The sequence below is a fragment of the Tachypleus tridentatus genome, chromosome 13 (assembly GCF_004210375.1).
Source record: "Tachypleus tridentatus isolate NWPU-2018 chromosome 13, ASM421037v1, whole genome shotgun sequence".
Lineage (NCBI taxonomy): Eukaryota > Metazoa > Arthropoda > Merostomata > Xiphosura > Limulidae > Tachypleus > Tachypleus tridentatus.
In genome coordinates, this window is record NC_134837.1 from 163,749,265 (window position 1) to 163,762,421 (window position 13,157).

The 13,157-nt window shown below is 31.9% G+C and overlaps 1 protein-coding gene across 4 annotated transcripts in view; it reads right to left on the reverse strand.

Annotated features, from left to right (window-relative positions):
* Positions 1 to 5,426: 5,426 nt before the first annotated feature.
* Positions 5,427 to 13,157, reverse strand: part of LOC143237534 (scoloptoxin SSD14-like) — a 32,556-nt gene continuing 24,825 nt past the window's right edge. For 3 of the 4 annotated variants that reach the window (XM_076476922.1, XM_076476926.1, XM_076476923.1), the window contains 5 exons: positions 10,773 to 11,080; positions 9,589 to 9,776; positions 8,908 to 9,148; positions 8,543 to 8,656; positions 5,427 to 5,927 (listed from right to left, as the gene is read on the reverse strand). In XM_076476922.1, the coding sequence (XP_076333037.1) occupies positions 5,778 to 5,927; positions 8,543 to 8,656; positions 8,908 to 9,148; positions 9,589 to 9,776; positions 10,773 to 11,080 (1,001 nt within the window). In that variant the 3' untranslated portion in view covers positions 5,427 to 5,777. The remainder of the gene's footprint in view (positions 5,928 to 8,542; positions 8,657 to 8,907; positions 9,149 to 9,588; positions 9,777 to 10,772; positions 11,081 to 13,157) is intronic. The other variant, XM_076476925.1, reaches the window with a different exon arrangement.

The window sequence follows — 13,157 nt, forward strand, 5'->3', positions numbered from 1 at the left end:
CCTATTTCCTATAACGCTAAAATTCGGGATTCTATCTCAATGGTGGGCAGAGCAGAGATAGTTCTTTGTACACTTATCCACTAAGATTGGAAATAAAACATCACGAAAGATTATTATGAGCTAGAAATGTATCGAATCACGCACAGGAAGCAGTTATATGTATACATTAAAATAAATATGCAGACTATATGTGAGCCACATGTGATTACGTGGTTACTATACGTTCTAAATAATCTAAACCTGTTTATTTCATTAAGACCAAAGAGATGTTGGACTGTTTGCTTTGTCCACTGAGAGAAATCGAACTACGAATTTTAACGTTGTGAGTTCTTAAATTGACCACAATCCCACTGGAAGGGTACATAACATAAAACAGATTTTTTACAACAATGCAAGCATATTAATACTACATTTTTACATTGAAAATATTCCTAAAAATTAAGTTGCTCAGAAAAAGCTATAGCGTTTAACTAAATGGCTTATTACACCATAGCATAAGAATATTTCTACGTTTGATTTTGTGTAACGAAAATCTTTCGATGTAGTTCCATCCTGGCCAAGCGCGTTAAGGCGTAATCCGAGGGTCACGGGTTCGCATCCCCGTCGCGCCAAACATGCTCGCCCTTTCAGCCGTGGGGGCGTTATAATATTACGGTCAATCCCACTATTCGTTGGTAAAAGAGTAGCCCAAGAGTTGGCGGTGGGTGGTGATGACTAGCTGCCTTCCCTCTAGTCTTACACTGCAAAATTAGGGACGGCTAGCACAGATAGCCCTCGTGTAGTTTTGTGCGAAATTCAAAACAAACCATGGTTCCATCCTGTAGTATTTCACAAAAGTACATTTCTCTTTCGCTAGTAAACGGCATCTTGTGGTGATATTAGCTATACAGCACAGCTATTATGTTACGTTAGAACTCAGAAAAGTTATTTTTATAGTAAACAACATAATATCACGATATTAGCTTTCTGTATAGATTTCATATTAAGCTATCATTTCATAAAAGTACGTTTCTATGTAGCAAACAACACAAAGTGCTAATAGCATCATTTTGTAGTATTAATTTTTGTAGTATAACTGTTCAATCTAATTAGCATCTCACAAAAGTACATTTCTCTGTAACAAACTGCTTCAAGCGGTTAGATATATAAGTAATGTAATAGAAATATTCAATCAAATTAGTAAATGTAACAAACAACATTATTTAGCACTGCAGTTAAACTAAGCGGTTATAGCTGAAGCACAGATAAACATAACGTGGAATAAACTTCCGAAAAACACCTTTGCAACATATGGCTTCGCCAGACTTCAACTGCTTAATATAATTTTTATAGCGATGTTGGTGCGCCGGGCTGCGGGATCGTGAGGTTTAATGGTTGAGGCACGATGCTCCTGAAAACACTCTGAACTTTCACATTTGAACATTTTATGAAAGCGACAATCTACACCTCATGGCAGTGGACATTTCTGAATGGGTGAATTCTGTTTGATCAGTCGTTCAAAAGTAGGTACGAATTTATATGAACCTTCGTGGTGTGCTAGCCTCACTTTATCCTATATGAATATCAAATACAATTAAAATTGCAGATACCAATAAGTTATCAAGTTTTATAGCCTAATATTTCTGTTATTTCTTAAATAATGTTGTTTGACAGATAATTTTGTTCTGAAGCTTGGACGTTTAGGGGACTTTCTTATGAGCACGCGGAAGGAGTTACACTTTCAAAAAAGATAATATAAGAAAATTGTTTTAGCGCAATCTATACAGTTGGCTACTTGCTTTCTGTTCATAGCGCAATCTACCCAATTGACTACTTGCTTTCTCTTCATAGTGGAAATGGAACGCCAAATTTTAACGTCGTCAGTCCTTAAGGTTACTGTTAACTCACCAGGGGATAAAGTAAAAGAGAAGTAAATAACACTTTAGAGAGCAATAAGTAAATATATATATATATATTATTCTTAACGAAAGCTACACTTCAAAGTAAAAATATTTTGCAATAGAAAATTCAAAAGAAATGAAAGATACATTAAATATATGAAATAAAATCACCATCTCAAACACCTCGAAGATCGTTTAACGAATTCTAAATCTTTTGACGCATTTAAACGGGGAAGAAATTCTATTAACAAAGATAATATTCTGTCTAATAACCTTATTATTGGGATTCTTTCACTTTAGGCTCTCGCATGACCAGGAGGTTAAGGAGCTTAACTCTCAATCTGAGGGTCGTGGGTTCGAATCCCCCTCACACCAAATATGCTCACCATTTTAGCCGTGGGGACGTAATAATGTGACGGTCAATCCCGCTATTCGTTGGTATAAGAGTAGTCCAAGAGTTGGCAGTGGGTGATGATGACAAGCTGCCTTCTCTCTATTCTTTCACTGCTAAATTAGGGACGGCTAGCAAAGATAGCCCTCTTTTAGCGTTGCTTAAAATGCAAAATAAATAATCTTCACTTAAAAAACAGAAAGAGTCATTACATTTTATATCTTCCGAGGTTATTTTGCAGTTATAAAAAATAAATAAAAGTTCAATAAACTCGCTACTCTTGTAATTAAGAAAATCTAAAGCAATTTTAACCTGAAGAAAAACACCAGTAATAACTTGATTACAGTTATAATCCAGATGAAGTCTCTATTAGTTTATATGTTTGTTTACAGTTACAATTTCCACATAGTTTCTGTTGGATGAACTGAAAGTTTGAAACAGACCATGGATGCAACGATGTATTCATTGCTTGATGTAATTTCACTTTAACAACAGATCCAGAATACATAAATTACTACCTACTTTTTATATCTTCAAATTTGAGTTGGTGTTGGGTGGTGATGACTAGCTGCCTTCCCTCTAATCTTACAGTGGGAAATTAGGGACGTTTTGCGCAGATAGTCCTCTATTAGCTATGCGCGAAATTCAAAACAAACAATCATGCTAACTGTGCTTTAATAAATATCAAATACTCAGCAGGTAGCCCTTTGTGTAGCTTTGTGCTTAGAATGATTTCGAAGTGATGTCTTTTTGTAACCATTGACAACAGAGGTTCTTCAAACAAGTATTGTCATCTTGCATCAAGATATGTTTATTATTTAGTCATTATTTTTCATAAATGTTTCTCCCTACCAACACATTCCAGATACATTTGTTTTTAAAAAATAAATAACGTTTTGTGTTTAAAATACCAGTTTCTATCCTTTAATTATAAACATTTTAGGTAAGGTTTAAACCTTATTGTCACAGTAATGCTTGCAAGTTCGGTTGGAGTAAATGCTGTTAATTCACTAATAGCCAAAATGTTCTTTGTAAGAAAGACGAAAGTCTGACTCGTCACGACTTGCTAAATATAATAAAGGGTTTGCATTATGTATATATATATCTATAGATAAAGAGAGAGAGAGACTGAGAAGGATAAAGAACACTAAGAAATATATACAATTCACACTTATACTTCTTTATACAATGGCTACATGTAGTTTGTTTATTTGTTTCAGAAAATCGCGCAAAACTACACAAGTGCTTCTGCACATAACCATCCCTAATTGTGAACTTTAAACTAGATTGAAGACAACTAATCAGCAGTAACCACCGTTATCTCTTTTAACTACTTTTTTTCTGACAGAAAAGTGAGATTTAACCGTCACTGTTATACTACACCTGCAGCCATACAGCACGGAGCACGTTTTAGTGACAACACGTCATGAACTATGGATTGGCAGTTTCTACTTGGAATACCAAAAAATTATGATACACCCAGGTTAATGAATAAACGTGTGTGTGTCTGTAAAACAGAAAAGCAAGTGTTTCTTAGTTTCAGAGTTGGTATCAGTGCAGTCTATTTTCAAATGTTCTATTTATGTTCTAGTCTTTGGTATGAATAACAGGTATACACGATTATACACATAAATATCTAGTATACTCGTCCTTCAAACTAGTTTTAAGTTTATAACACTATAAAAGTATATGTTAATCTGTGTTAAAAATTAAAATTTTAGTCAGAAACCAAATAACCTGAACAAAATGTAGGTTATCTTAAAATTGGTTTGATTTACTTTTCTTCATTCTGATTATCCAAAGCAAGCTAACTTTTTTTTTAAATTTGACTTTGTTATTTTGTCTGAGTGTTTTAAGCACGTTACCTTAAAAACTGTAAATGTTCAATATTAGAACCACTCATCTTATGTGGAACATTGTAGTCCAGTTGTAGATTATTACTTAAAAATATAAGCACATCGTAATTGTCGTTAAATTAAGCATGCGTATATTTTTGGAGCTATAATTAAATAAAAACTACCACAAGTATCTGTAATTGTAAGATATACTCATTCCTATTATTGCCCAACATATTCCAATGTACCTCAATAAGTTATCTTTTGATTATTAAGCAAAGATTCAAGATAATTCTATCTTAATTTAGATAGACATTAATAATTCCTGAGTAACTGGTGAAGATAAAATTACATTAGACGCCTTAATTAATTTTATGTGTCCACTGTCGCTTGTGAATAACCATTTAAGATTTAGTCTCAACAATGAAAAATAAGCAAGTTCTTCATTAATTAAAATAGGTTTAAATTCGAAGTAGCAAGTTCATTTTGTGTTTACAAAAAATTATTTCTCTCTAGCAAAATGTAAATAATAGTTCTTATTTCCATAAAAACTCCTGAACACTAAATTCAAAATGATTTTCATGCCATAATCAACGAGTAGCTTAATATTCCGCAAATACAATGTACTTAATACTAGAAATTTTTTAACATTTAAGTATCTCTTAGCAAAATCATTAAAACCATTATAATTATAGGTTAAAGTACTATTTCATCATAATAACACTAACAACACAGTTGTTTGTTTGTCAGTTTATTAAAATATTCTTTTGACAAAGTGACCAAAATAAATAATTACTATCACAGTTTCTTACACATTTTTAATGCAAGTTGCAAAATATCAGTGGATTAGTGAGAGCTTTCTTAGTTCAGCGATATTTATAACCTAATCAAAAGCCATTTTGTTTGAGAAACTCTTGCAGAAAAAAAAAATTGTCATATGTTACAATCGTTATTCGAAATAAATTAGAAACTTTTCAAAACAATATAAACAACACAGTTAACACTGACCATTTTTACACTCAGTGTGAGTTGCTGATACAGATGATTATACTCCAAAAAAGTGTAAACTGACACCTTCCGTTGGAAAAAGTGATTTTACACCAACAATAACATTATGAAATAATAATAAATATTAATATTTCTAAAAGAAATACTTCGTTCTAGTAAGCTTAATTTAAAACTATAATATCTTCTAATAATATGTTTATATAACTAACTAAAGGGAAAAGATTATATTAACAGTTTTTGTTTTCAATTTCACACACACTTTTCATGACTTTCCTTCGATTTTTTGAATAAATCCACACTTTCAAATGTATAGCAGGAGTGCGAACTTTTATTTGTTTCAACTTTCCATCTCTTTAAGGGTGTGAATTTCCATTTTATAAACATTAAGGGATATTTGTTTGTTGTAATTACACCTTTTTTGTCTTGGATGAACAAACTAAATTATTACAATTCTTTGCTAACTTGTTTGAAAAAAAATATTTCTGTTTATACAGGTGAAATACCGTTATTTTTAATCTAATAAACCTCTTATGGCACAATTATATGTATATATATTTATATACATATTTCATGATTACTGTTTTGAGTTTTATTATCAAATTACTAAAAACAACTCAAATGAAAATGTTATAATCCCAAAGTACAAAGATAATTAAAGTTGCTCTAGAAGCCATCTGATGCACCTCCTTTCCTGTAATCGGCTTCTGCGTACAATTTTCCACTTTTTCCACGGGCAATTCCCATGATGGCAGAGCTCCTGCCCGAAATCTCTGTTACATTGTGCCCCTTTTTATTTAGTCCTTCCAGTAGTTCCTGCTCAAAATATACAAATCTATACGTAATAAAAAGTATTAATAATCTAATGGAGAGAAAACTTTAATGAAAGTGTAACAAGAAAGATGAAACTCTTGTTTTAAAGGAATGTTTCCAAGGTTAAATCACCAAAATATTTAGTTTAACTTTATTTACTTTGTGTGCAAAGATGTTGAATATATGTAACAAAACGTATAAGGAAATCCACGTAAGTTTATTAAAAGTCGAAACAAATTTAAAATAACAACTGATTTTGCTTGTTTGTGTCTACTAATATTTTACTAGTCTCAGTATTATTGTTTATATCTAGTAACCAGAAAAATTTAAAGATTTTGATTAAAACAATAAAAAAAACAGTCATAAATTCAACTGAAAATATACTTCTGGAGTCTAAAAAGTTAAATTATCTTAGCTGGTGACCCATACTCTACTTAGAGTAGACCTGGCATGGCCAGATGGTTAAGACGCTCGATTTAATTTAGGAGTCGCGGGTTCGAATCCCTGGCACAGCAAACATGCTCGCCCTTTCAGCTATGGGTACTTTATAATGTAACGGTCAATCCCACTATTAGATGGTAAAAAAGTATCCCAAGAGTTGGCGATGAGTAGTGATGACTAGATACCTTACCTCTAATTTTACACTCCTAAATTAGGGACGTCTAGCGCAGATAGCTCTCGTATAACTTTGCGCGAAATTCAGAAGCAAACAAATTTTTAAAGTAACAGGTTGGATTACAATTTTGAAATAAACTTAACAACTGTCATCGCTTTCTACTTGATTTCAAAAGAAAAATATGCTTCACAATTTTCTAAATCAATGAATCACATTTAACTTGTCAAAGTTAAGGCTGTTGAAAGAAATAATATATTGGTCGTTTTCTTAAGCAGTGACTGCCTGATGATAACAGCAAGTATAACTGTATAACAGCATCTCCCTCATATGACAACACTTTGGAGAGATTAACACGAGCAATGATTCTTATTGTATACGAGTTAAAATAAATAGTGTAATAAGCTTCATCCACATCTGGTATTTTATTGCAAACTGATAGCGCAGATCTCTTACAATTCCTGATGAAGATCTGAGCTAGCAATTCGAAAATTCAGCAAAATACTTCAGGTGAATGAAGCTGTATACACTATTATAATATGGTTTATATGAAAGTCCTAAATGAAGGACAGTTTAAGTTATTTCATGCATAGAACTTCTTAGTTTTTAACAATGTTACATATTTATTATGTCTTCAGCCAAGTTCTTTTACAAGTGTAACAATAGATATGTTTATTTATTTTGAACATTCTAGCACAATAGTGTATGAGAACACCTGAGATTCAAAGTAGAGATGGCACATAGATTGAAATTAATTATACATTTAAGTTATAATCTTATAAGATTTTAAGACAGTTGATTTAGCATAACTGGAAATGGCAAACATTTGTGTTATGACATTTTATTTTACTTGTTAATTAATTTTCTTTTTGTGGGATAGTCATACAATGGAATACTCTCCTATACGTTTTGGATCTAATATTCTAAATGTTTTAGAGAAATATAAAGTGTAAATACGTATAATCAAGAAAGCTGGTAAGGGTATTAAAACTTTAATTAAAGTAAAGTAAAGTAAAGTACAGAACTACGTTTCGACCTTCTTAAGTCATCTTCAGATTAATAAACGTTTTAATGCCCATACCATCCGTCTTAAGAATACATTTTTACTTTATATTGGTTTCTCATCATCATGAATAAAGTGTAAATGTTGTTTCATATTGTTTAGTTTGATATTATTTTATTTTTTTATTTTTTGAAACTCATAGTTTTCTCCCAGCGTAAATATAACTTTCTTGTTTGAGTTTTCTTTCAACATTTGCTGAGACTAATGACAAGATATTTTAAGAGCAACCCTAGCTAAGATCCTTTTTTTTTCTATATGTATTTTATTTTAAATCATTTTAAATAGTAAGCTTTTATAGACACATGCATGTCTTACAAATGTTATCCGAACTTTGAACGAATATATTTAGGATAATTTATTTTATGGCCTTTGTTTTTTGAATTTCGCGCAAAGCTATAACAGGACCGGTTCAGCATGTCCAGATGGTTAAGACACTCGACTCTTTATTTGAGGGTCACGGGTCCGGATCCCCGTCACACCAAACACGCTCGCCCTTTTAGTCATGGGGATGTTATAATGTTACGGTCAATCATACTATTCGTTGGTAAAAGAGTAGCCCAAGAGTTGGCGGTGGGTGGTGATGACTAGCTGCCTTCCCTCTAGTCTTACACTGCTAAATTAGGGATGGTTAACGCGGATAGCCCTCGTGTAGGTTTGCACGAAATTCAAAACCAAACCTGTAAGTACAAAATCTAAAGAAATTCATGGCGTTTAACGACTATCTCACAAAGCGGTGTAACATTAAAGTTAAAGATGACAAGAATCTGGACATGTAGGAACAATTAGGTACTAATGGAAATCATATTGTAAGAAAAAGTAACTAAAGTCGCTTGCCCTAAACATATTTTACCTGTTAATTGCCTTGATGTGTTATTCAATTGAGTTTTTACAGAAACAGAAGTGACTGCCTTATATAACCATACTTAATAATAAAGTTCTTACCTCAGGAAACTTAGTTTCATACACTATTGTGTTTGGAATCAGTTGATGATGGATACGTGGGCTATCGATGGCATTCTTGATACTTAACTCTGCCCACAAGTTTAGCATGGTGACCTAGAGTGTTCAAGAATATCACATGTACGGAATTTGTCTTAGATAATTTCCTTTTTAAAATGAACATGTCAACTTTTTATTTACTGAGATTCGTAGTGTCAATAATGTTCCATCGATTGCAGTGTTGAATATCGTTCATGAGTGTATTGTTCTGACATTAAAATACATGTGTATCTTATTTTACAGTTTTTGCGATCAGTCAACAAGTTGTCTTTAATTGACAGGTTGCTACAGATATATATTTTACTTACTAGTGTAGTTGCGGTTGTGATTTTGGTACCACCTGTTCCGCCTATCACGAGCTTGATGTTTTCATTGCTATCAACCACAATTGTTGGAGACATTGAAGAAAAAGGGCGTTTTCCCGGAGATATCTTGTTGTAGTTTAATGGCACAACGCCATAATCATTGGTAATGTTTGGAGAACTGAAATCATCCATTTCGTTGTTGAAAATAATTCCAGTTGATATGGAAGTTTTCTTACTGCCAAAGCTGAGAAAAAACAACACAAACAAATTTATGAAATACTTCATGAAGTGAATGCTTTATCGAAAAAAAAAAACAATTTAGCTGCGTTGGCACAAAATGAGTGAAAGTGCAAATATATTAACGCAATATTAGGTTGATAGGTGTGATTGTGCATAATGTGTATAATAGCATTGACAGAGCAACCGTGATCATACAAAACAAAACGTATGATTTCATTACGTTAACAGAGCATGGCATTTGTGAAAAATGAATATGATCATGAAATGTTTACTTAGTAAGTTTATAAAGTGATACGAGTGGATAAAGAGAAATGTCAAAAATTAACAGTTGCAAACTTTAAAATTCGAGAAATAAACAGATTTATTAGATGTAATGTATTTTTGTAGTTTTAAGTAAAAACAAAAGGAAGAAAATGAAAATATAAAACAATAAAGCATGCTTACTAGGAATTGATGGTACTGGACACGGCAATACCGTCGCCATTAGGAGCAACTATGGATAGGTGAGAGGTGCCCCTATCTGCTTGGATAAACGCTTTTACTCCATAATGATTTGAATCAAATGTTTGGTTATCATAAATATTATTTTTAGTTTCTTTAGCAAATTCCTTAGATGTGAGTTTCTGCACAAGCTGTAAATAGTTACACAGACGTTATTTTTTCGCAGTTATTTAGTAAGTTCAATAAATCTACATCTTTGAAACATTTTATTCCTCTATGCAGAACAAGTTATAAGTAGAATATTATTTACGTTTGTTTAAAAATTTACTAAGATGAATTGGTTTTAGAATAACAACTCATAAGGGGGCTCTGTAAATAACATACATAAAAATATATAACCGAGCAAAATAAAAAATAAAACTAATTAATTTGCCTTAATAATATATATAATTTAATAAGCAGAATAGGGAGTGACTAAAGCTACAAAACAACAATAAATCTTATGCTTTTATAGTTTACAGTTAGTTGTTGTTGATTTTAGCTCAAATTTGAATTTTCTTTTGTATATATTGCTGCCTGAGTCTCTTCAGATTTTTATTTATCCAAAAATTCCATTCATTACTTTATACTCTCAGAACTCTTATTGTTACTTTCCGGAAATTTTTATGTTAGTAAACAGACAGAATAGTTTAAAAACAAGCTTTTCATGAGTATCAGCGAAGATGAAATAATAATGAAGTATCTAACTTTATAATTTATTCACATTTTCATGAGAGTGCTAAAGTAAAACAAACTACTGAAGTTCATATTTCTTATTCTTTAAACATGTTATGTTATTCGAAATCCTAAAATTACTGTATATACCTTATTGTTTTAGTACTGTTTTATTTGCCTTTAAAATAACTTAAGTACCCCCGCTAGTACAGTGGTAAGTCTACAGATTTACAACGCTAAAATTAGGAGTTCGATTTCTTTTGGTGGGCTCAGCAGTTAGCCTGTTGTGGATCTGCTATGAAAACACACACACACAATAAATTAAACTGAAATAAAATATTAGATGTTATCCTGTACATTTGCAAATAGCTAAGTAGTTGTTGTAAAAACACACACATATATATATATAATACGAAAAAGAGAAACGTATGTTCACTTATAAAACAAACAATGTTTTAATACTTGCTTGCTACCTTACTAATGTTTTCATACTGAAATGAGGATGTATCATCTCCTTGGTCTTCAAGCTCTGTCCGTTTAGCATAAGCATACTTAAAAGTTTCAATCATTCGATGATAGTTTTGTACTTTTTGATCATTAGTTGAGAAGCTAGTTTTATTAAACTCGTATTCTTCCAAGATGTTAATCATATAGCTGACTAATACTCCACTTCCAGGTGGAGGAACACCATAGAATGTTAGATTGTTATAGGATTGTGATTGTATTGGTTTCTGCCATTGTGGTTTGTACTTCATAAAGTCTTCTTCTGTGATAATTCCCCCTGTAAATGAGGAAAATTGTTCATTTGATTTTGTAAAATTAATACATTATTCTACTCTAACAACCACTTTATTAGAAATGCCACCTGATGTCCGGTTCAATCACCCTTCTCGATGAACAACCTTAGTTCGACGTGTTAAGTTGAATGACCTTTAACCTTGATAAATAAACTTAATACGACGTGTCATAGGCGTCAGAAGATACTGGAAGATGTTTCTTTCGTCGTCAGCAGATCACCGTGTTGAATGTGTCATTCAGGATCTGTTCAAAGATTAAAACTTGTAATTGTACCAGCCAAGAAAAATGACTGAAATATCAATTATAGTGTGCATTTCAAAACGGCTGCAAGCACAAGGTAGGTTGTTGCAATACCATATTCTTACAGCCATTCTCTATCAAGAATATAAAATAAATATTGGAGAGTGGACATGACAATCAACAGTATTCATGTACGTTTTATGTATGTTCCATTCATAACTCTACCAGAGAAACATTTGTCACACCATTATATCATTTCTAGCAGCTTGTACGATCTAAAAAAGAAAATAACACAAGCAGAGTCAAGTATCTCATGACCATTTGTTTACCCTTTTAAAAATTTATTCCCAGTACAGAAAAAGGTCAAAGGCGAATAATCAGATTACGTCACATGCTCTTAGTCATTCGTTGCCAGTTAAGCGGCGAGTTTCATGTTATCCGTACAGTCGCTTAGAGATAATGAAAGCTTGATAACAGTGGAGTAGATCAGTCAGTTGGAAGCGAGTAACATTTGTCAAGCTTGTCCAATCGCCTTTTTTCTCACTAAGTCGAATGCGATTGACAGCTACAGTTTTCCAAAGGACATGTACACCTCTGTAAATTGTTACTGTTGACAGACTGTGATGATAGTTGTTTTGGAAAAGTTAGTGAAAATAAAGGTATTTAATATCGACGCTCCTGCTAGACAAGAACCATTTTTACGCCTCTTTGAATTTTTGAAAGGATCTTATCTCTTAAGTATTATCTTGGAAGCTAACATGATATGAATAAATTTTGAATTTTTTTAGGGTTTAAGTAATGGTTTGGCACATCGCATGATCAGTATATTTTACATATAAATTGAGTGTTCTTAAAGTTTTAAATGTGTAACTATTAAAGTGACAAGCAGTGATGCACAGAAAATAAATTTATGTGGATTTATGCCAACTAAAATAATCCTTTCTATAAATAACGTAAATTTATATCCATTTACCCAGTCTAGTAGTGTATCGTTTATTATATATAAACTTGAATGTTTCTCACAAAACCGACAGCTCTTCCTGTTAAATACATAAATGTAGACGTTTTTACAAATTAATAGTTTTTCATGCATTGTTTTTACACTTGAGTACCTTAACAAACTGATTGTTCTCGCATAATACATGTGCAATCAGGTGTCTTTACAAACTGGTATTTCCCTCAAATGAATATACATTTATTTCTGTTTGAAAAAAATGACCAATTGCTCCTAAACATACACAAACTTCAGTGTATCTGTTAGAAACGGCAAATCCTACTGAAAATAAGAGTTCCATAAATAATATATATAGACTATATATATATTTGTATATTTCTGTGTCTTTAAAATTAGCCATTTCTTCCGTAAGGTACGTTCCTTTAAGAGTTTTTAAAATGTCTTGTATATCTAGACCTAGACGTTTATAAATACTTATTTCTTCTGTAAATTGTACTTATTCAGTTTCTTTAAAATATTAAAAGTTACTGCTATAATATTTTTATACGATTTTACAAAATGTTAGTTTTGCATCTAATTCTAATTTTGAATTAGCTGTTTTCAACCCGTTTGAACGTGCAAATCACATGATAAGTATAACTGATGTAAAGTCGCAGTGAAACGGATAGTGTCAGAACTGCATTTTTATTTACTTGTTTCTTCTTTTCTCACCTACATATGAATTTCAGTTAAGAAGAGATAACGTAGAGACCTAACCTGTTCTTCAATTAGATTAGGCTTATACGTCATCTTTTCTTATTAAAATTCACGTCAAAGAATTAACAAAGCAATAAATAACCAGTTATTCCACTGAACAATAATGGCA